General features: G+C 52.1%; 2 protein-coding genes across 3 annotated transcripts; one reads left to right on the top strand and one right to left on the bottom strand.

Moving 5' to 3' along the window:
• The first annotated feature begins 577 nt into the window (after positions 1-577).
• LOC103175667 (transient receptor potential cation channel subfamily V member 6) lies at positions 578-9,961 on the top strand. The gene is made up of 15 exons (XM_007888807.2): positions 578-824; positions 1,627-1,724; positions 2,790-2,912; positions 3,011-3,151; positions 3,829-3,927; positions 4,095-4,261; positions 4,899-5,048; positions 5,479-5,691; positions 6,157-6,243; positions 6,712-6,788; positions 7,300-7,465; positions 7,876-7,942; positions 8,245-8,513; positions 8,730-8,836; positions 9,125-9,961. The coding sequence occupies exons 1-15, from the start codon at positions 694-696 to the stop codon at positions 9,333-9,335; spliced, it is 2,106 nt and encodes a 701-aa protein (XP_007886998.1). The 5' UTR covers positions 578-693; the 3' UTR covers positions 9,336-9,961.
• A 927-nt stretch (positions 9,962-10,888) lies between these two features.
• Positions 10,889-20,732, bottom strand: LOC103175668 (transient receptor potential cation channel subfamily V member 6-like). 2 transcript variants are annotated; one of them, XM_007888808.2, is made up of 15 exons: positions 20,469-20,732; positions 19,413-19,510; positions 18,782-18,904; positions 17,954-18,094; positions 16,148-16,246; positions 15,391-15,566; positions 14,907-15,056; positions 14,310-14,522; positions 13,934-14,020; positions 13,456-13,532; positions 12,772-12,937; positions 12,324-12,390; positions 11,881-12,146; positions 11,386-11,492; positions 10,889-11,097 (listed from the first exon to the last, which is right to left on the bottom strand). In XM_007888808.2, exons 1-15 carry the CDS (start codon positions 20,591-20,593, stop codon positions 11,061-11,063), a joined length of 1,932 nt encoding a protein of 643 aa, XP_007886999.2. In that variant the 5' UTR covers positions 20,594-20,732; the 3' UTR covers positions 10,889-11,060. The 2 variants fall into 2 exon arrangements, with proteins under 2 accessions (XP_007886999.2, XP_007887000.2); XM_007888809.2 differs by having other exon boundaries at positions 10,908-11,097; positions 14,310-14,372.
• Between the last annotated feature and the right edge of the window lie 485 nt (positions 20,733-21,217).

The raw sequence follows: 21,217 nt of genomic DNA, 5'->3' as shown, positions 1-21,217 counted from the left end.
ACTTTGTTTCTGTGCTCGAACCCCATGTCCTTCTGTCTCAGAGGCGAGAGTGCTGCCGCCTGAGCCAGGCTGAAACGAAATAAAATGGAAAAATGATCTGCAGAGTGTAAACCTTTCTCAGATTTGCTGCATGAGTGTGTTTCCTGGCAGTGAGTGTGACGGTTGCTCTCAGCCTCTGGTGGTTATTATAATTATTATTGTTATTGTGGTCACTGAGCTGCCTCGCTCGCCCGTCTGTGCCGCGCCACCATGTCTGGGCGTGTGTGCCACTCGGTCACTCGCTGTGTGTCACATTGTTCACTGGCTTGTCTGGTCCCAGCGTCGCTCTCACGCTGAGACAGGACGCAGGGACGCCTGGCACTGCCTCTCCAGCAGAGCTCATTCCCGTCTCCGGATTGGGATTGTGCCGAGCAGTCGGGACTCAGGCACCCACTGGCCTCCGTTAACTCTTTGATACCTGGCGGGTCTTTACACTCTGGCAAAGATTTCTCGGTGTGGGGCGGGGATGGGGGGGAGGAGGTGTGGCAGTGTAGAGGGAGGAGCAGCAGTGTGGGGGTGAGGGGGCATGTCCGTGGGGAGGAGGGAGTGTGGGAGGGGATGGTTGGTGCCTCTGATTACCTGGCTCCCTGGTTCCTGATCAAAGAGTGAAAAGGATTCCCGAAGGATACACGTTTTATTTTCCCTGGGAGCGGAATGCCGGGATTCCTGTCCGGGAGAGGGAGAGAGATCCTGTCCAGGTTTGCCAGGGAGCTGAGCTGCAGATTACAGCCCGGGAAAGAGCTACAGGATAGAATTGATAAGCTTCACTTGCTGCAGAACCAGAGGTGAGTTCACAGCAGCTTTACTCTTGATCTCCCCAGCGATTGCCGGTCTGCGCTCCCTGGACTCGGAATCACATCTTCCCTTCGGTGTTTGGCAGTCGCTGCTATTTCCCAATATTCCGACATAATAATATGGGAACTGCAATAATAATCATAATTATAGCAACAATCAGCTGTAACAGGCCAGGTATCATAAAGAATCAAATCGATTGCATATGTGGTGTTATCGATGTGGCTCTCATCCCAAGTGATTACGATGTGAAACAAGGAACTGGAGAAATTCAGGAAATATATTGATCAACAAGAGGGAGAATGTGGATGTATGTGGCAATGTAAAACAAACATAGTTCCTATAATCGTTGGTGAAACGGGCTGTTAAGACTTGACAAACTAATACCTGGTGAACAAAACATCAATCTCCTTCAGAAAGTGGCTATGACTCTGGGAGGGAGAAACTCTCTTCCCTCTTTGAATAGCGCCACAGGATCTTTACCGTCCACCTGAATGGGCAGACGGGACCTCGGTTTAATGTCTAATTTAAAGGGGTAATTGTGTCTCGGGACTCCCGAATATCGGATGGCATCCCGATCCCAAACCTGCAAAGTCTATAATGAGAAGCCGACGGGAAGCAGATGATGATTTGTTCTTCCATCTTTTTCTGGGGGTTTGACAGCCCAGGATTTCAACTGAAGGACAGCACCTCTGACAATGCAACACAGGAGGGTATCGATGTAAATTGTTGTACTGATGGTCTGGCTGCTGATGGCTGCTCTTTGCTGTTCTTACCGCTGGCCTCTCCCCATAGGATCAGTGAGACGCCTCTCTTTTTGGCTGCCAGAGAGAATGATGTGGACGCTGTTAAAACGCTCCTTGAATGTCCCACAGTTGATCTCTTTGAAAAAGGTGAGAGATGCAATTGGCTGCCGCGTTTCGCCCATAAAACGTAACAGTCAATTCACTTTACAGTATATTCTGTGAAGCGCTTTGAGACGTCCGGAAGACATGAGAAGCACTATATCAAATGCAATGAAGGAATATATTGTTGACCTTTGTAATCAGAGTGTGTGAGTGTGACTGTAATGGAGTGTCAGCCTAGCGGACCTAACTTGATAAATGTTTTAAGATTGACCGGCAGCTCAGAAATAACAGGGAAGCATCTCCCCAAACCGTGTCATTCCTGCAACATAACGACCCTGAGTCATTCCTACTCTTGACGGGTTTCACTGCAAATGTCAGAGCCAGGAAGCTAATTGCTAATGTAGGACTGTTTGTACAGGATTGTTAAAACAAGGCAAAAAAACCCCAGCTCAGCCCGATGAGGAGCGATAAGTCATGTCATGGGAAAGTTATCACATTAGAGACAAAGTGGTGAAAGAGAAGATGAGGGAACTTGGAACTGGTCAAACCTGCTCGATCCACCCACCACATCTGTGCTGGTGCTCGCTCCCCCACTGTAGCTGTCTACTCTAATCCCATTCCCTGCTCCCTCCTCATCGATCACAGAGGTTAATCTCTTTCCCTATTAAAGATACTCGTGACTTTTGAAAACTTCTTTTGAACCTCTCAGCTACATCCAAACATTCCCAACTTTTCAGGCCTCTTTCCATAGCGATAAAGTATCTTCCCTGATATGAGCCTCGTCAACTCCGCTGGGTCCTCTCCAGGACTCTCGTGTCGATGTGTCATGGGCTCAAAACCAAACTCAAGACTCCAACTGCAACTTCAAATATTGAAGTCAAGTTCAATATTTAATCTCTAATACCCAGTATTACCTACTCGCTCTTATAGTCAGTCCTCTTGTCTATAAAGCCTGAGATTTGGTGACTACCTGTGGTTTCTCCCCGCCTGGAAATTGAACCTTGCGAGGCGAGCACGTTAACCATTACCCTACAGGGACTCCGTCAGCAAGTCAGCGGTAACCGAGCGGTTGAAAGGAATGTAACAGGTTGCCTGTTCCTCTCTCTGTAGGAGTGATGGGGGAGACGGCCTTACACGTCGCTGTGCTCTACAACAATTGTGAAGTGGCAACGGAACTTCTCGAAGCCGCTCCAGAGCTCATCAACGTGCCGGTCACCTCCCAGATGTATGAAGGTATAGGACTGACTGCCGCGTGATAAAGCGCCACATCAAATGCAAGGACTGTTGTTATTGTCCACAGGCTGTGACCTTGTCGTTTGGTTGTTTATCAGGGGAAACGGCACTTCACATCGCGGTGGCAAATGAGAACGTGAGTTTGGTCAGAGAACTGATCGGGCGAGGAGCAGACGTGGTGACTGCGCGAGCGACTGGGACCTTCTTCAGAAGGAATGCGAAGAAACTCTTTCACTTTGGTAAGAACGGGTGTTGTTGGGTACCGTATGTAGCGTTACCGAGGTCGGTGGCCGGGTGGTGTGTTGGTAAAGGAGGTGTGAGCAACGAAGAATGAACCAGGGACGGGAAAGAAACATCTGGAGCTGGGGACCTTGTGAATGCGCTCAACGGGAACGGGAAAATAGAAACTGTGAGGAAACGTTGTCTTTATTATTGAATTAATGATGAAAATGGTTTGCGCACAATTTGGATGTTATCTGGGATTTATCTTGTGGGAGCTGAGTACCTGCCCCCAGTGACTGGTCGGCCCTTCCAGGGACCTTCCGAAGAGCCAGGCCGGGCTGTGCTGTCATCAGCAGTGAGTGCCCTGGAATATTGTGGACCCGCCGGGCTCAGGAACCGGACTAGAGACCGGCACAGAGGGTGGGCTCGATTCCCATCTTCCATCTCCAGCTGTGTTAACTTGGAATCAGCTCAGCCCCAAAGAGACCGGTTTTCCTCCTTCCAAATAGTAAATCTTTAAGATACTTTATATGGAATTTTCTGATCTAAAATTATAGCAGAAAAGATTTTAGTGACTCCCCATAGACCTCAATGTCACTGCTTCCTTTTGGAGAGAGAGATTTATTTGTTTCTATTTGCAGCTTTTAATTTGTCTGTCTGTCTGTCTCTCTCTCTCCCTCTCTCTCTCTCTCAGGTGAGCACGTGCTGTCCTTCGCCGCGTGTGTTGGCAACGAGGGGATCGTCAGGATCCTGATAGAGAACGGAGCAGATATCAAAGCACAGGATTCCCTGGGTAAGTCATGTGGGTGTCCTGTTCACCGAGGGTAAAGTGTACAGAATTCCTTAAACAAGTTCCTTCTGTGGCACTGGGCACAGGATGTTCTCTGGAGCAGTCTAACTGACGCTGAGTCTCAGACCGTCTGACACTGTGTTGGGTCACTCCTTCTGGCCATCTTGCAGGTAACACTGTTCTCCACCACCTGGTACTCCAGACCCAGACGAAAGTCACGGAGATGTTTGATTTGATTCTTTCCCTCGAACCAAAAGACGGGGCCACAGTGGAAACGATGACAAACCAGGCTGGGCTGACTCCCTTCAAACTGGCAGCCCAGGAGGGCAACGTGCAGGTGGGAATGAAAGCTCCTCACCCTGAGCTGCTCACAGGGTGGGTGTTGTGGCCCCCGCAGCAGCCACACAACACTGTGACCTGAACCTGACAGAGCTCCCACAACAACTCCGTCATTACACAGGACAGGACACAGACCCAGGCTAACTCAGTGCTTCCCACAGGACAGTCGTGCCCACTAGCCAGACCATGTAACCCATCCAACACACAGCTCCCCACACACCCAGAACCACAGCGAATCATAGAACATGTACAGTTCACTCACAGAAGCCACCAACTCTATCACTAACTAATTGACTGACCGACTGACCGTCCGACTAACTAATCTAACCCTCATGTGGTCTATGCAATATCATGAGCTTCTAACCAATATGGTTCACAATCCCATGAAGGGCTTTGAGGAGAGTTCCTGACTCTCTTGGAAGGCAAGATGCATTACTGTAAGCAATGCACCATATCTCACCACAAACACACACATTAACTTCCATGTCAGAGTCCCTGCCCTACTCCCCACATACAATAACCAGTATCTAGACACATAACCAGCAGTGGGGGTTTGAGCTGGAGCAGGGCCTGGCTGGCACTCCGCTGGGCTCGGGGACGGTCAGGCCACTTGAGCTGCTGCTCTTTCCTTGCAGTTGTTTCAGCATTTGTTGAGAAAGAGAGAACGTCGTCTTCAATGGTTTTTCCAATCCGTCTCCACTACCTTCTACGATATCTCCGGCATTGACTCCTGGGACGACAACTGCTCGGTCCTGGACCTGGTTGTGTTCAGTAAAGAGATTGAGGTGAGAGGGGAATGTCGGACAGAGACGCTGACCTGGCAAACATCCAGTGTGAGTTCAGAGTAACAGCGGAGTAAGAGGTGCAAAGGTCCCTGTTCAGGTGGCGCTATTCTAAAAGACAAGGGAGTTTCTCTCTCTGTGTCTGACAATCCCCCGGATAACATTGTTCAATCACTTCATGGCTGTTTACGGGACATTGCCATGTGCACATTGGCCCCCTCCTTTGCCCACAAAATACACAGTCACTACACCTAACAGTCCTGTGATGTGCTTTGAGACATTCTCGACAAACTGTTGAGACACAGTATCAAATGAAAGGATTGTTATTACATTATCATTGTTATTATTTGTATCAGTATTGCCAATATTCATTTTTATTATTATAATTATTATTATCATAATGATTATTATTATTATATCTGCTGGGTCTCAGGCTCTGAAAATCCTGGACCTTCACCCGATCAAGGAGTTGGTTAGTTTCAAGTGGAACAGGTACGGGAAGTATTACTTCCGCTGTCTGAGTGTCTTGTACCTGCTCTACATCATCATCTTCACCCTCTGCTGCACCTTCCGGCCCCTCATCCCACGGCCAGAGGTGGTCACCGATCCCGAAGACACACAGCTATTGGTGGAGGCTCCTTTGAAGGTCAGCACCAGAATAGCCATCAGCGGCCAACACCAGACAGTACAATGCAATGCAACATGATACATCTTACACCCGTCCAGAGCCTTTCACTTCAGGAGGACAAGCACCCAGACCGGGGGTGGGAGCCGAATGGAGGTGGGGTTGGGGGAGGGGAAAGATAACGGAAAGCGCGAGGTTAAAGATCCCGCGGCGCTATTCGAAAAGAGGAAGGGGTTTCTCTCTCCCGGTGTCCTGGCTGACAGTCACCCCGATTAAATTGGTCACTTACTCCGTGGCTCTTTGTAAGTAGCTAGCTGCTGCGTTGCGCTCACAAAATACACAGTCACTACACTTTACAGTATGTCCTGTGAGGCGCTTTGAGACATCTTAAGGACATGATAAGGCACTATACCAAGTGCAAGGATTATTATTATTATCATCATTATCATTACCGCCAACAACCCTGTGCCTGTGACTATGTTCCAGCTCTGCTACGTCTCAACCAAAGACCAGGTCCGCTTGGTGGGAGAGCTCATCAGCGTTTTTGGAGCCATTGCCATCCTCTTCATAGAGGTGAGGACCTGGCTCTGGTTACACTGCCGCGCGCGCGCGCGTGTGTGTGTGTGCGTGTGTGTGTGTGTACCTGCCAGGTCAGCGGGTGCCTGACACACGGAGATTCCTCGCTAGAACACTAAAGAGTCTCCAAACCCAGACTGGAGAGTCGGCTGCTAAATGGCTGCCAGGCACGTGGCGGTTGAGTGATGTCTAAGGGGCTGGGATGCTCCTCCTAACGGGACCGAAGAGACCTGTGGGCCACTCACCGATTACCAATACCAGAGCATCGAGGAGCATTACTCATTCAGGTCGATCGGCTGCTGCATTTTGCCCACAATCGTACAGTCAATCCACTTTTCAGCATTTTCTGTGAAGAGTGATGAGGCGCTATATCAAATGCGAGGATTGTTGTTATTATTATGTTTTGTTCAGCATTTGAGCTTTGCTCTCTCTCTGTGTTGAGCCGTGTATTGTTTTCCTGCCTAGATTTCTGACATGGTACGGTATGGAGTGTCCGGTTACTTTGGGAAAACTGTCTACGGAGGACCCTTCCACGCTATAAAGTGAGTAATATTCGAGGTATCCCTTGCGTTTCGCCCACAAAATACAGTCAATTCACTTTACAGTGCATTCAGTGAAGCGCTTTGAGACATCTCGGAGACGTGATGAGGCGCTGTGTCAAATGCAAGGATTATTATTATTATTATATACATAAAAGTAAGATTTTATTTCTTGTACGTGGGTTTTCATTTCATTTTTCAAATAAAATTGGCCGCTCACTTCTTGGCTGTTTGTGGGACGCTGCTGTGTGCAAATTATCTGGCGCAGTGTGCCCACAGCTCTCTATCTCTGCGAAGTGCTTTGAGAGGTTCGAGTGCTGTATCAGTGGCGGGAATTCTTCGAGAGTATTTGTTTGGCGTCAGGCTCCGCTGCTGTTAAGCGCTCGGCGACACTGCCTCGCGCGAAGGGAGCTATACAAGTTGTTGTTGTTATTGGCGGCGACGGTTCAGTCACTGGTTGACGAGTTCCCCTCCTGCTTTACCGTGTCCCTGATCTGAACTCCACCGGGGACAGTATTTGCTATGCGTGTCTGGTGCTGTTGATCCTCGTGCTCAGGCTGAGCAGTGCGGGGTCCGAGGGGATCTTCATGTCCCTGGCTATGGTCCTGGCCTGGTGCAACTTCATCCACTTTGCCCGCGGATTCCAGACTCTCGGCACCTTCTCCATCCTCATCCACAAGGTGAGCCATCCCAGTCCGTGCCAACTGCACTGTTACACTGCAGCCTTCCAGCCGCACACAATCCCATCAGACAACCAGGGGCATGGACAGCACAGCACGAGGCCATTCAGCCCTTCGCGTCTATGCCGGCTCTCCCTCACCGATCTCCGTCCGCTCTCTCCCCCCACTGACATGTTTTATATTTCTCCCTTTCTGATATTTGTCCAATTCCCTTCTTTAAAGCCATCATCGATTCTGCCTCTACGCTGTCCGTCCACACGGGTTAGAGACAGAGTAAAGCTCCCTCTACGCTGTTAGTTCCCCTCCACTTTCGGCCACTGCACCCGCTCCCCCCCACTCCCCCTCCCCCCGCACATTGTTGGCTGCAGTTGGTCTAATGCTGACATTGGCTCTTGTTCCTCTTTCCTCAGATTGTTCTGGAGAATTTGATGCCGTATCTCTTCCTGATGTTAATAATCATTGTGGGATTCACAACAGGTGCCCATTGTTAATCCCTCCGTTCACTCCCCCCCCCCCGTCCCCCCGGCCCCAATCCTTCAGTGTGTGCCTGAGACGTCGGTGTGTGCGTGATGTAGGTAAGCAGGATGTGTCCCTCCAGAGAGAGAGAGAGAGAGCGCATTCCATTCCAACAATCTATCTCTGGGATTTCCGTGTGTGTGTGTGTGGGGGTGGGGGGTTTGGAGACTCTTAAGCAACGGTGATGGTTTTCCCCGAGTGCCAGACATCCGGCCGACCAAATAAATAAATTGTAAAGGGCTGCGTCTGCGTCCTGGTTCCAGGCCTGTACGTGATATTCCAAGAGCTTGACCCCAAAAAGTGGGTGTATTTCGACGGCTTCAAGAACGAGATGTTCCTGATGTTCATGCTGTTCTTCGGGTTGCTGGACATCCCGCTCAACTACGAGGTCTACACACCCTACATGATCAAGGTGCTGTACGTGGCCTACATCATGATGACCTTCCAAATGATGGCCATTCTCCTCATCAACCTGATCGCGGGGACCCTACGCCGAGTGGTCCCGAACCGCAACAGAATCTACCGGGCGCAGGTACCTGCCGCTCGTTCTGTCTCCTCAAATCCTGGCCTTTAAATCCCTTCACGGTCTTGCCCCTCCCTATCTATGTGACCTCCTAAAACCCTACCAACCTGTCCCCTCCGTCTGCTCGACCAGCACCGGCCTGCTCAGCATCCCCCACCCTGCCCGCTCCACCTTGGTGGGCCCCACCCTCTGGAACTCCCCTGATCTGGCTTCTTTTCCTCACAGGTCATCGCGTCAACACTTCACCTGGAGCGGAGGCTGCCCCGGCTGCTGTGGCCTCGAGCTGGGACCTGGGGGGAGAAGGTCGGACTGGACAACAGTTGGTATATTTGGTGAGATGTGTGAGTGGACGTTAAAGGTGCCGTGGCACTGCCCACAAAGAGAAGGGAGTTTCTCTGTCCCCGTGTCCTGGCCGACAATCAACCTTCACCTTATCAAGCGCTTTTATTGTCTAATCTAACCTGCATCAGGTCCCCTCTCAAGCATTACGTCCAGAGGATGTGATCAGGTGCCTCACCTCCAGAGAGCAAAGCTCTATGAAGGACAACGGACGGCTAATAAAAATCTTATATCGGACACGAGGAAAGGAATCTTATCCGTGTCTTATTCTTGCGTTGCAGGGTGGAGGACAGGAATGACAAACCTGCCCCGAGCAACTCCAGGGACTTGACGACAGGAGAGAGCAGAGCGGCCGGAGACTGGACCAGGACAGGGCGGGCGGTCCAGCCACAGGCCGACGGCAGGAAACGCGGCCTGAGCCCGGGCACCAGGCCGCACGGCCCGAGGCACAGGCCCACCAACCACAAATCACCAGGTCACCATGTGCACTGAGTGGCAGCAGGACATGCGTCAACTCCCACCCGCCTTCCTCCTGTAGTTCTCTGCCAGGTCTGTGTCTATCTGTCTGTGCTATCAGGCTATATGCTATATGCGCTGCGTATCATGGTGTATAAGGTATATATGAAAGTGTCTATGAAGCTCTTTGGGAAGGTTTAGACCAGCGTGTGTATGAATGCGGAGACCAGTGGTGTGTGTATCTGTCTCGAGTTAGTGACCGTAGTTCATTGCCGAGCTAGTTTGGTTGAAGGCTCCATCACTTTTGACATTGCAGATTATTTCCAATGAATGCGACTAGATTTGCCCGAATTTCCTTCGCTTTAATCTTTAAATCGTCTCTAATCACGGGATCTGGGTGGTTTGTGGTCGTATAACTAACCTGAGTGGGCTGGAGCTGTGGATGTTATGAAGAGAGGGAAGCTGTACAGAGAGACTTGGCGCAGCACCGTAATTGCTCAGTAATTTAATGTGTCTCTGGTAATCACCTGGTACTTGTTGTTCATAATGAGCATCGCGGGGAATTGATGGGGAAAGAAATCCTGCTGCACGCACGGCTCCACGGCTAACTTTTAAATGTAACGTTTCCGGTGAACATAAAATACAATAAACCTTTAATCAGATCAGCGTCTGTGTGCAGTCGTCAGAGAGTGGTTTGGACAAGTTAACTAATCCTTGCATTTGATATAGCGCTTTTCACATCGGGAGGACGTCCCAAAGCGCTTAAAGTTGACAAAGCTGTCAAAAAAGCAGATAAAATCTTTTGGCTTTATAAATCGAGGTGTGGGGTACCAAAGGACATTTGTTGTTGTTGTTGCCCAGCCGCCGTGCCCCGAAACTTTGGAATTTCCTCCCTCAACCCCTTCGTCTCGCCCCCTCCTTCCCCACCTTTAGGTCGCGCCTGACAATCTTCCTCTTCGACAGCCCCTACGGTCACCTTCCCCTCCCCTTGGCTTGGTCTCGGGCTCCACCGTTGTTAAGCGCTCTGAGACGCCGCCCGGCGTGAAGGGCGCTATACAAATGCAAGTTGTTATTGTTGTTGTCTCAGCGACGTGATAAGGTACAAGATCAAATGCAAGAGACACACCTGAGTACACACAGCCACTGCTTTCACACACACAGAGAAGGGTGTGTCTCAGAGCAGTGCTGAGAGTCTCACAGGCACTGGGAGCCGCGCTGATAAGATCTGGTCTCGCCAGGTACAGCCTGTGCCACTCATTACCAGAGAGAGAGAGAGATCACAGCTGATTCCTCGCTTGAACGCTCAGCGATTTGCTAAACATCAGCCGAACTTGGAGCCCGAGAGGTCCCATTGGAAACATTGTGATTGGCATCTCAGGTCACAGACGTCCCCAGTCTCCCCTTCCTCCCCTTGAGACGTCTCGAAGACCTGATAAGGCGTTTTATCAAATGCAAGGATGATTATTACAGAAAGCGTCTCAAAGCGCTTCATAGGGAATACTGTGAAGTGAAGTGGAGTGACTATGTATTTTCCAGGCAAACATGGCAGCCAATTGCACACAGCAATGTCCCACAAACAGCCATGGAGTGAGTGAATCAATTTTTATTTATTTTGGGAAGATTGTCAGCCGGGACACGGGAGAGAGAGAGAAAGAGAAACTGCCTTGCGCTCAGCCTTGATCTTGTTCGGACGTTTGTCTTCCTGCGACCTTCCCTCAGTCTCTCCGCTCCCCACCCCCGACCCGACCCTGTTTCAGGCCCTCACCGGCAGCATTCGGTGTCCTTCCCGTCGCCCACCCTGTGGAGACACAGACACACAGACGGCAGTGAGCGGGGCTCAGTTTGCAGGACATCACACCTCCCCTTCCTCCCCACGCTGTCGGAATCGCTGAGCCGATTGTTTTCAATCTGGGCTTTGCTCACACTGACATCAAGGCCCGTTCCCATCACCCTGTTCACACTGAAACTCCCGGCAAACTGATGGGGAGAAATTCCCCTTATCTGGATTTAAATCCGTGTGCAATCCTCGTGCGCAGCGTGAACAATCCTGGTGTCCACTCTTGGGGGAGGTGGACAGGTAACTCACCGGAGGAACCAGCTGTCTCCCAGGCCATATGGTGTCCCACAGATTCCCAGTCGCGGCCAGAGGCATCTGGGGAGTCGCCGTTCCAGCAGCAATGTGGTGGCCGCCACCTGGATATCGGGAAAGATTTCAGGAAAACAGGAACAATAATAATCCTGCCATTTGATACAGCGCCACATCAAGTCTTCGAGACATCTCAAAGCGCTTCACGGAATATACTGTAAAGTAAATTGACTGTATTTTGTGGGTGAAACACGGCAGCCACTTATGCACCGCGGCGTCCCCATAAACAGTTTCTTTTTTGGGATTATTATCCCTGGAAAGCGATCTGCCAATCGACTAACAACCGGGTTCCTACTTACTGCCGGGTAAACAGAGGTGTGTGGAGTAAGGAAAGTTGCGTAAGGTTTCTCCACCACCCCCACCCCTGCCCAGGTCCTCTGGCTTGCCAGGCGAGCGCGCTAACCACTGCGCCAGGGGATGTACTTGTTTCCGTACCTGGCCTCTCCATATCTCGTCCCGCTCCCTGATCAACCTGCGGATGAGCTCGGACATGACGTGGATGATGAGGAAGACCATGAGGGCGAAGGCGAGGAGTGTGTAGGCGGTGTACAGCAGCTGTGCCATGTCCGGCTTTTGCATTTTCCCATTGAGCGGCATGTTGACCAGCCCGAAGAACAGCATGAAGATGTTGAAGAGGGTGGTGCTGAAGTCACTGAAGCGTTCCCACTTGTCGGGGTCCTCTTGGAAAGACAGGTAGATACCTGGGACAAGGACATGTCCTGTCATTCCCAGCACAGACCCAGGAGATGGAGAGAGATGAGAGGGAAGGAGAGGACAGAGAGAGAGAGAGAGAGAGACAGAAATGGCAGAGAGAGGGAAAAAGAGAATCAAAGAGAGAGAGAGAGAGCGTGTCAGAGAAAGGGCTGGGCTGTCCTTACCACATGTGAATGCAAACAGCACAACGAACATGAGCAGCAGGTAGGGCAGAATAATCTGAAATATAATCTGTGGAGAGAGAGAGAGCGAGAGAGAGAGCAGGTCACCAGAGGGTGGTGTGGGTGATACACAGTGTGCGACCTCCGCTCAGGCAACCAGTGAACCTGTCCCGAGTCACAGACACAATCTCATCAGCAGAAATTACATCCCCACCTAACTCCCCACACCCTCGCTCCCCCTCCCACGCCCTCACTCCCCCACCCCCTAACTCGCCCAACCGCACTCCCACCCGCTCCTTCCCCCACCCACTGCCCTCTCGCTCCCCCTCCCCCCATCCCCACTCCCTCACTTGCCCCCACTTTTGCTCTTCCCCCCCCCACCCCACCCGCATCGCCCCACTTCCCGGCTTGGACACGGCACGATCCTGGTGTTCCTGGCTGGGCTGCTCACCTTCTGGATCATGACGCTGAAGGGTCCGAGCAGCTGGAAGCCGCGGGCGAAATACATGAGGTTACACCAGGCCAACACCACAGCCAGCGACATGGGCTCCGGTTGCCCCACCACCCCAGCCAACCTCAATAACACAACCAGCAGCACCAGCACTGCCATAGACACACTGCCCGGGGGAAGAGAGCGGGGAGGGGCGTGGGGAGAGGGAGGGGAGGAATGGGTGGGAAAATATAGCAAGTGTTGTGGGGGAGAGAGAAAAACAATGCGGGAGAGTGGGTCAGAAAGAGATTGATAGGCGTAAGGCAAATGCACACACAAAAAGCAACACGCGAACAAGACGCTGAATGAGAGAAACTGTTGGTTAATTGTGCGTCGCCGCAGAAAGCTGTGACTTGCAGAGTGTGGGATGTGGGATCAGGGTCCCGGCGTGAGATTCCACCACCATGTGGGACAACACCGGTGGAAACTGTGTTTTGACAGCCGGAATTCTCACGCTATTTGTTCACCGCGGGGTGTGTGAGCAGGAGAGCTGACAGAGCAGCGAGGTCACACTCGCGGGCTGGCGGGGCTCACAGCACTGCTCCATGTAAACAGCGCAGGTGAGAGAGCCCTTCCCTGACCATTCCCACACTGGCTATTACTGCTATCGTCAGAACAGAATTGGTGCAAAGAAAAGAAACTCACTTGATGACGTGGAAAGGCCCCCCCAGCACTGACTTGCCAAAGTATTTCTTCGGTCCGTATCGCAATATGTCGTGCGTCTAGGAGGACGAAGCAATGATGAGTCTACCCACCGTGGGCGGCTGAGCTTTCAGCCGCTACGCCCCAGAGCTCTGGAACACTCTTCCCCTTTCCCTCCTTCTTGCCCCTTCCCTTCCCGTCCTCAGGTCACGCCTGAACGGTTTCCTCTTTGACTGACCGTGCCTGCGGTCACCTCCTCTGCCCGGCTCGTGCTCCGCCATTGGCAAGCTCTCTGAGACGCTACCCTACGTGAGGGGCGCTGTGCAAATTGTTGTTGTTGTTGGGCTGTTGTCATGCTGGTCAGGGGGTGGGGTGGGGGGGGGGGGGCGCGGCACAGGGGTGGGATTTGAGGTGAGAATTAAAGACAAAATGAGAGGGGGAGAGAGCCGGAGGGAGTTCCAGACCTTTGACTGTTGCTTACCTCTATCACAAGGATGGCGATGGCCCCAAACAGGCTGATGAGCTCACCCACCAGACGCACATAGTCTCCAGGGGTCTGGTAGCTTTCCTGCCAGAGAGAGGGGGTGTGGTGGTTAACGGCCGGGACAAACGGACCTTATTTCGGACTGCGTTTTAATGAGTTACAGAGCGAAGCCCAAGTCCTAGATACACAAGGCAAATGACAATTCTAATGCCCTCTGTCGACTCTATGTGTTCTATTATGTATTCTCTGTATCTGCCGGAGGATTGTAGCACATGGAGTTATTCACAAGTGTGTCTCCCCCCTCCCCCTGGAGGCCGAGTGAGTGGAGGGAAGAGGAGGGGAATTGAGAAGAGGAGAGGCGGTGTGTACAGACCCGCAGTGGCTTCTCCACGTAAATGGTGGTGTCTCTATCATTGGTGGCGTTGTCGGGCCGTAGCTGGAGGGGGCGGAAGACACAGCAGCAGGTGAAGATGATGATGTAAGCGAGGTAGGTGCAGGACAACAGCCGGAAGTAACACTTGCCGAATTTGTCCCACTTCAAACTGATCAGCTGCTGCACGGGAGCCACCTGGAGCAGCTTCAGAGCCTGAACCGGGACACGAGGGAGATCGATCGATAATAATAATCATAATAAGAGATTTATCAATAACAACAGCGGCATTTATATAGCGCTCCTCACGCAGGGCAAGGTCCCAGGGCGCTTTACCATGTTGTTGAAGCGAGAATGCGGAGGGGGAGAATGTGGAGTAGGAACAAACGATTTCCTACTTACTGCGCGGTAAACAGGCGTGTGTGTGCGTGTGCGTGTGTGTGCGGGTAGTAAGGAAACTTGCCCAACCTTTGGCCTTGGCTGGGAATCGAACCCGGCTCCTCTCGCTGGCCAGGCGAGGGCTCTAAACCACTGAGCTCCAGGACTCCACGTGCTCGACTGCGTAACAATAGCCCACTCCACTCTCCGGTGGGCTTTTACCTGGGTTTTATGGCTGGAGATCACCAGGTCGAGCACAGAGCAGTCGCCGTCCCAGGAGTCAATCTCGGAGAGGTTGTAGTATGTGGAGGTCCGATGCCTGACAAAGGGCTCCATACCACACGTTTGCTTCTTCACCAGGTGCTCAAACATCTGACACACAGCAAGCAATGGGAACACTGAACACAACAGGACTGAGGGGAACATTAATCACAACAATAATAATAATAATAATTGCAATGGATTCAGTGGCTGTGATTTCACAACGTTACCAAGGGCTTCATTGGGAATTCTCAAGTGTAGTGACTGTACACTGTGGGTGTTTCGCCCACAAAATACAGTCACTACGCCGTGTATCCTGTGAAGTGCTCTGAGATGCCCAGAAGACGTGATCAGGCGCCGTATCAAACGCAGCGATTGGCACGTGGGACAGTCATTGGTAACCGTCCACGCCCCTGACCCATTGCCCAGCCACGGACTGTCCGACCTGCAAGTTGCCCTCGGCGGCTGCCAGCTTGAGGGGGCTCAGCCCGTCCCTGTTCAGGATGGTGTCGGGACGGACCTCGTTCTGTGGCCACTCAGAGGACAGGAGGACATCGTATATCTGACAGGCCACCGGCAACTGTGTCTGCTGCAGCACCAGCACGTGGAGAACAGTGTTCCCTGAGAGAGAGGGAGGATCAGTAGTGAGAAGACGCCCACACACGCTCGCTTCCCCTCCTTGTCCCCGTGTCCCTCCTCCTCCTCCTCCTCTCTATTCCACACTCACCCTCGTTGAACAATAACATTCCTTGCATTCGTACACCACAGCCTTAGCACATCGTTCAGCTGTCTCGAAGCCCCTCACAGGACTTTTACGGTCGAGCGTAGTGACTGTGCATTTTGCAGGCGAGCGCGGCGGCCAATTTGCGCCCGGCCGTGTCCCACAAGCAGCCGTGGAGCGAGCGAGCGAGCGACCAATTTTATCCGGAGGATTCTTGGCGCTAAAGATCCCGCGGCGCTATTAGAGAAAAGAAGGGAATTTCTCTCTCTCTCTCTCTCTCTCTCTCTCTCCCCTGGTGTCCTGGCCAACAACCCCCCAGGGTAAAACCGGTTCCACACACTCCCCCCCCGCTGTTTGTGGGGACGCTGCTAATAATTATTAATATATTATTATTATTGATCATTAGTGGAGACAACCCTCGCTGGTTTACCCTTTGCCAATCACGAGCCGCGAGGCAAACAGCCGTGAGCGGGCTACCTACCCAGGGAATCCTGCGCTTTGATATCTGCTCCGTTCTCGATCAGGATCCTGACGATCTCCTCGTTGCCAACACACGCGGCGAAGGACAGCACGTGCTCACCTGAGACACAGCCACCGGGCATCACGAGGCGTAAGTAGAGACAGAAACAGCCTCTCTCTTGCCTCTCTCTGTGACTCTCTGTATCCTTCACCCCACCTCACCCCACCCCACCCTCACCCCCCCCACCTCACCCCACCCACCTCACCCCACCTCACCCACTCCACCCCCCCACCTCACCCCACCCCACCTCACCCACCTCACCCCACCCCACCTCACCCCACCCCACCCCACCTCACCCCACCTCACCCCACTCACCCCACCCCCCCCACCTCACCCCACCCCACCTCACCTCACCTCACCCCACCCCACCCACCTCACTCCACCCCACCCACCTCACCCCACCCCACCCCCCCACCTCACCCCTCTCACCCCACCCCACCCCCCCACCCCACCCCACCCACCCCACCCACCTCACCCCATCCCCACCTCACCTCACCCCACCCCACCCCACCCACCTCACCCCACCCCATCCACCGCCACTGTCCACTCCTCCGCTCAGGTAACCCTGGCCGCTGCGCATCCCCCCCCTCGCCTTCCCCCCTCGTCACCATTGGCGACCGAACCTTCAGTCATGGTGCCCCTAATCCTGCGACTTTCTCCCCCTCCGCCTCACCCCCTCCCTCTCTGCCCCTCCGCCTGAAAACACCTCCTTGCGTTACGTCGGAGCACCAGTCAGTCTGGACCGTGAGCTCAAAGTCCCGATGCGGGGGCTGGAACCCACAGACTTGTGACTCAACATGGCGAGAGTGCCACTGGACTGAGCCGGGTTGACGTGCGTAGGAGACGGGATAACAGCCACAGAAATAACTAACGGGCGGGGGGGGGCAACAACAACAACAACAACAGCTTGAGCGAGGTCTCGGAGCCCCTCGTTAGTGCAGAAACACAGATCGAGCTGAAACACGTTCTGATTCAGAGTTCAAATGCTTCAAGGACTGCGGCAGCGAGAGTCAGGCTATCACTCGGTGTCTGTACAGGACCTTGGACGCGAGGAGAGGACAGAACAGATGGGAGATGATCTACAGATAAGGGCAGCCTGTATAAAGGCCAAAGGATTAATGATGCGGGGTTTCAATCACCGCTGCTCGGAGGCTGGGAAAAGAACATTGAGGAGAAACTAATGAGGCGTGTAGATATCTGGAGGATTGTCTTCATAGGGCACCACTGTCAAACAACCGAGACAGACTGACATCAGTGATCAGTAACCAGTCAGATACGGAACACAGTGTAACCAGCACAGAAGCTGATCTCGGGATCAGATTGCACCGTTCACTGAAGTTCTCAAACTTGTCCTTTGGTGCATTTACAGATGACTACCGACAGATAATTGCCCTCAAAGTGCTCCCCCTCTCCAAGCGCTCCGCACGGTTTTTACTGTAAAGCCGAGCGGACGTGAATTTTGTAAAGTGGGATTTAGAGACGGATAGAGATGGGGTGTGAGACCGAGGAGAGAGTTCCGATGGGTGGGTGGGGAGGGGGAGGGGGGGGCATCGATACTGAAAGCCATGTCATTAAATACATCAACAGTGACTTTACCAAACCAGCCACTGTTTGAGCTTAGATAACATTCCACCAGCTGCCACCCCTCGTCCTCCACCCCAACTGGGAAGCTGAGCGCTGACACCCCGCCATCCCCCCCCCACCCCCCACCTCCCCCCCCCACACTGGCATCATTGTGTTGATTTTCCCAAACTCTCGTCTTGTTACCGTAGTAAAGGATCCCGGTGCCACCCAGCCTGAAGAAGGTTCCGGTGGCTCGCGGTGTCACCACGTCAGCTCCTCGTCTGATCAGCTCTCTCACCAGACCCACGTTGCCGTTCGCCACCGCGATGTGCAGCGATGTTTCTCCTGTTGAACCAAACGGCAACTTCTGTTCTCCGTCCAACCCCAGAGCCTCAGGCTCTCTCCCTCCTCAATGCCATAATCACGACACCAATTGTACAATAATAATAATAATAATAATCCTGGCATTTGACTCGGCGCCTCATCACGTCATCCGAGACGCCTCAAAGCGCTTCACAGGATACACTGTAAAGTTTAGTGAGTGTATTTATATATATTTATTTATCTTGGCTGTTGTTCTATCATTGCCTCTTTCAGTGTTTCAGTACTGCTGCTCTTGCGATATTTATATATACAATTACAGAGCCCGGTGGGGGTGGTGGGGGTGATGGGGGGTGTGTGGGGGGGGTGGGCGAGTGGGTAAGTAGCAGCAATGAAACCACTGTTTATTACAGAGTGAGTGAGTGAGCCGAATTGCATTAAGTAAAGTGGAATCAGTCTGAGACGCCTTTGTTGTATCTTTAATATATCCTACATCCACCTCCTGGCAAACACATTGATTAAGGGAAAATCTCGGTCTTTTTGTTCTTGAGTAATGTCTCTCTGTCCCTCTGGAATAGAGGAAGACTGAAGACTAAATGTGGGTTGAGGACTGTAGTGCTGCAAGTAAGTGTGTCCCTCTATTGATTGCTTTGATCGGAGCCTGTTGGCAGATCACTGACAAGGAGGACGAGGGTAAAGGCCAGGGTGTACCTTGGTAAAGCTCGCCAGTGATCGGTAGATTGATGAGTTCAGGAACTGCTTCGAGAAGAGTCACTACAGCCTGGTAATTACCGTACGTGCTGGCGATGTGCAGTGCTGTCTCCCCCATGGTGCCTGCGGAGAGAGCAACGTCAGAGAAAGACCTCACGCAGGTGGACAGGCCAAAGCCCTGGGTGGTGGGGGGAGCGTCCACTAATAATAATAACAATAATAATCCTACGCTACCTCCCTGCTCCCTGCAGGACTTCCCAACTCTTCCCTCCGCGAGCTGCAAACCATTCAGAACTCTGCAGCCCATGTCCTCTCCTGTGCCAAGCTCTGTGAACAGATCCTCAGCCAGGTTTTAGGAGCACCGTACAGTGCTGAGGTTAGGGAGAACGGGGAGGGTGGAGAGGTGGGGGGTGACTACAGGCGCGGTCGAAGAGGGATGAATAAAGAGGGGTGCGAGGCGGAGGGATCGAGGCAGAGAGTTCCAGAGGTTTGGGGCGAAGTGGCTGAAGGCACAGTCACTGATGGTGGTGCGGAGGGAGGAGGGATGGGTATGTGGCACTCTCCTGTGACTATCACAGAACGGATTTAACAAACCGCAGTGACCCTTTTTCTTTAGGAAAAACGTGTTCACCTGTTTGGAAGTTGTCGATCGAGGGGCATCGGATCAGCTTCTTGATATCCTGAACCATGTTTTCTTTGGCAGCGTATAAGAGAGGGGACTCGCTGATCCTGCGGGCAACAACAGCAAGAGTGAGACCGAGAAGACACCAGCATCGCTGGGATCGAACTAAAGCTAAGTCCATAGCCAACCTTCGAGCTACAGAGATGAAGTGAGCGTCAGCCTGTCCTTATCCCCCCCCATACCCCTGCCGTATGAGTTTCGTGGCATAAACGCCTTTTGTTGTGGTTGTTGTCCACGTACAATCAGTGGCCTCGAGAGTTTCCCCGAGACGACAGAGAGGGAGCAACGAGCAGAGGAATTTCAAGACGATCAAAGGCACAGCGAAAGAGCGAGGGTTTTAGAGAGGGATACACACGATATTCACAGGGTACGCTGTAAAGTGAATTGACTGTACATTTTTGTGTGTGTGTGTGTGTGGGGGGGGGGGGCAGCGAAACGCGACAGCCAATTCAATTGCGCACAGCGACGTCCCACAAACTAACAGTCGTGGGGTTGAAGTGACCAAATCATCATCTTTTTTTAAATACTTTTTTTTGATGGGATTATTACTCCCGGAAAAGCGATCTGACGAGGACCTGTGTTGTGTGTGTCTCTCCTGGGCTATTGCTGCTGTTACTTCCCTGCCCCTGTTCCTTGGAGTCCTGCAGCTCAGTGGTTAGAGCACTCGCTTTGCAAGTGAGAGACCTGAGTTCAATTCCAGGCAGAGGGCGAAACCTTGGGCAAGTTTCCTTACTCCACACAGAGCCTAATAATAATCCCTCCAAAACCAAAAACAATAGTAAATTGGTCATTTTCAATCCACGACTGTTTGTGGGACATTGCTGTGCGCAATTGGCCGCCGCGTTCGCCCACAAATATACAGTCAATTCACTTTACAGTGTGTTCTGTGAAGCGCTTTGGGACGTCCTCCCGATGTGAAAAGCGCTATATCGAATGCAAGGATTATTATTATTATATTATTATTATTATCCGCAGTGCAGTGCTCAGAGCCGGCCGATCACTCACCTCTTCTGCTGGAGCACATGCAGCTCCTGTACCTGCTGCCCGACTCCTGGGGTCCCTGTCTCTGTCCCTGTCTCCGGCCACACAGCCCGGAGCCTCCGCAGGGAACTGGCCATTAGACTGGTCATCTCTCCCTCTGTCTGTGCCTCTGTCTCTGCCTCTCCCTTTCCTCCGCTCTCAGCCTCTCAGGTCCTCACTGGGGAAACACTCTGGGCTCCTGTCCTAAGCCTAGCCCAACATTTACATTAATTAACATACCTTTTCCTCCCCCTTCCCTCCCTCCTCCTCTCCCTCTCTCCTCCCCATCTCCCTCCCTCCCAGACTCTACTAATTCCCAAACTATTTTTGGGGGGGAGGGGAAAGAGGTTTGATCAAAGTTTGTCCAAAAAAGTGGAAAACTTAAGATGTCAAGTTCAATCACATCCCCTGAAAGAAATATAGAAATATATAACAGAGACACAGAGAGAGAGAGAGAGACCTGATCTCACAGGGTTTAAAAGCACTCTCTCTCTGGGTTTTTTACAGAAAACTTCTCAGGGTTTATGGCTTTGAATCAAATAGAGCGTTTGTAGCGCATTCGAAAGGTGTCAATTAATGTGCGATTCGCTAGACATTCGATCAACACACACACAACACACACACACACACACACAACACACCTTAAAACCAGACAGTTACAATGCTCTGTCAAAGCTCAGATCCCCAGGTTCTTTGGTTTTCCCCCCCAAAGAAATTGGTCAAATATTGAGGTT

This window comes from Callorhinchus milii, unplaced genomic scaffold, assembly GCF_018977255.1.
Source record: "Callorhinchus milii isolate IMCB2004 unplaced genomic scaffold, IMCB_Cmil_1.0 Scaffold20, whole genome shotgun sequence".
NCBI lineage: Eukaryota > Metazoa > Chordata > Chondrichthyes > Chimaeriformes > Callorhinchidae > Callorhinchus > Callorhinchus milii.
This window is presented reverse-complemented; position numbering and strand designations above follow the sequence as displayed.

Coding starts and splice junctions, on each gene's coding strand:
- LOC103175667 (XM_007888807.2), top strand. CDS start 694: ATGCCGGGATTCCTGTCCGGGAGAGGGAGAGAGATCCTGTCCAGGTTT. Junction 1,725..2,789: donor AGTTGATCTCTTTGAAAAAG/GTGAGAGATGCA, acceptor CTCTCTCTGTAG/GAGTGATGGGGGAGACGGCC. Junction 6,244..6,711: donor TTGCCATCCTCTTCATAGAG/GTGAGGACCTGG, acceptor TTTCCTGCCTAG/ATTTCTGACATGGTACGGTA.
- LOC103175668 (XM_007888808.2), bottom strand. CDS start 20,593: ATGACCAGTCTAATGGCCAGTTCCCTGCGGAGGCTCCGGGCTGTGTGG. Junction 15,057..15,390: donor CCGCCGAGGGCAACTTGCAG/GTCGGACAGTCC, acceptor GCTGTGTGTCAG/ATGTTTGAGCACCTGGTGAA. Junction 11,098..11,385: donor GGAGACAGCTGGTTCCTCCG/GTGAGTTACCTG, acceptor GTGTCTCCACAG/GGTGGGCGACGGGAAGGACA.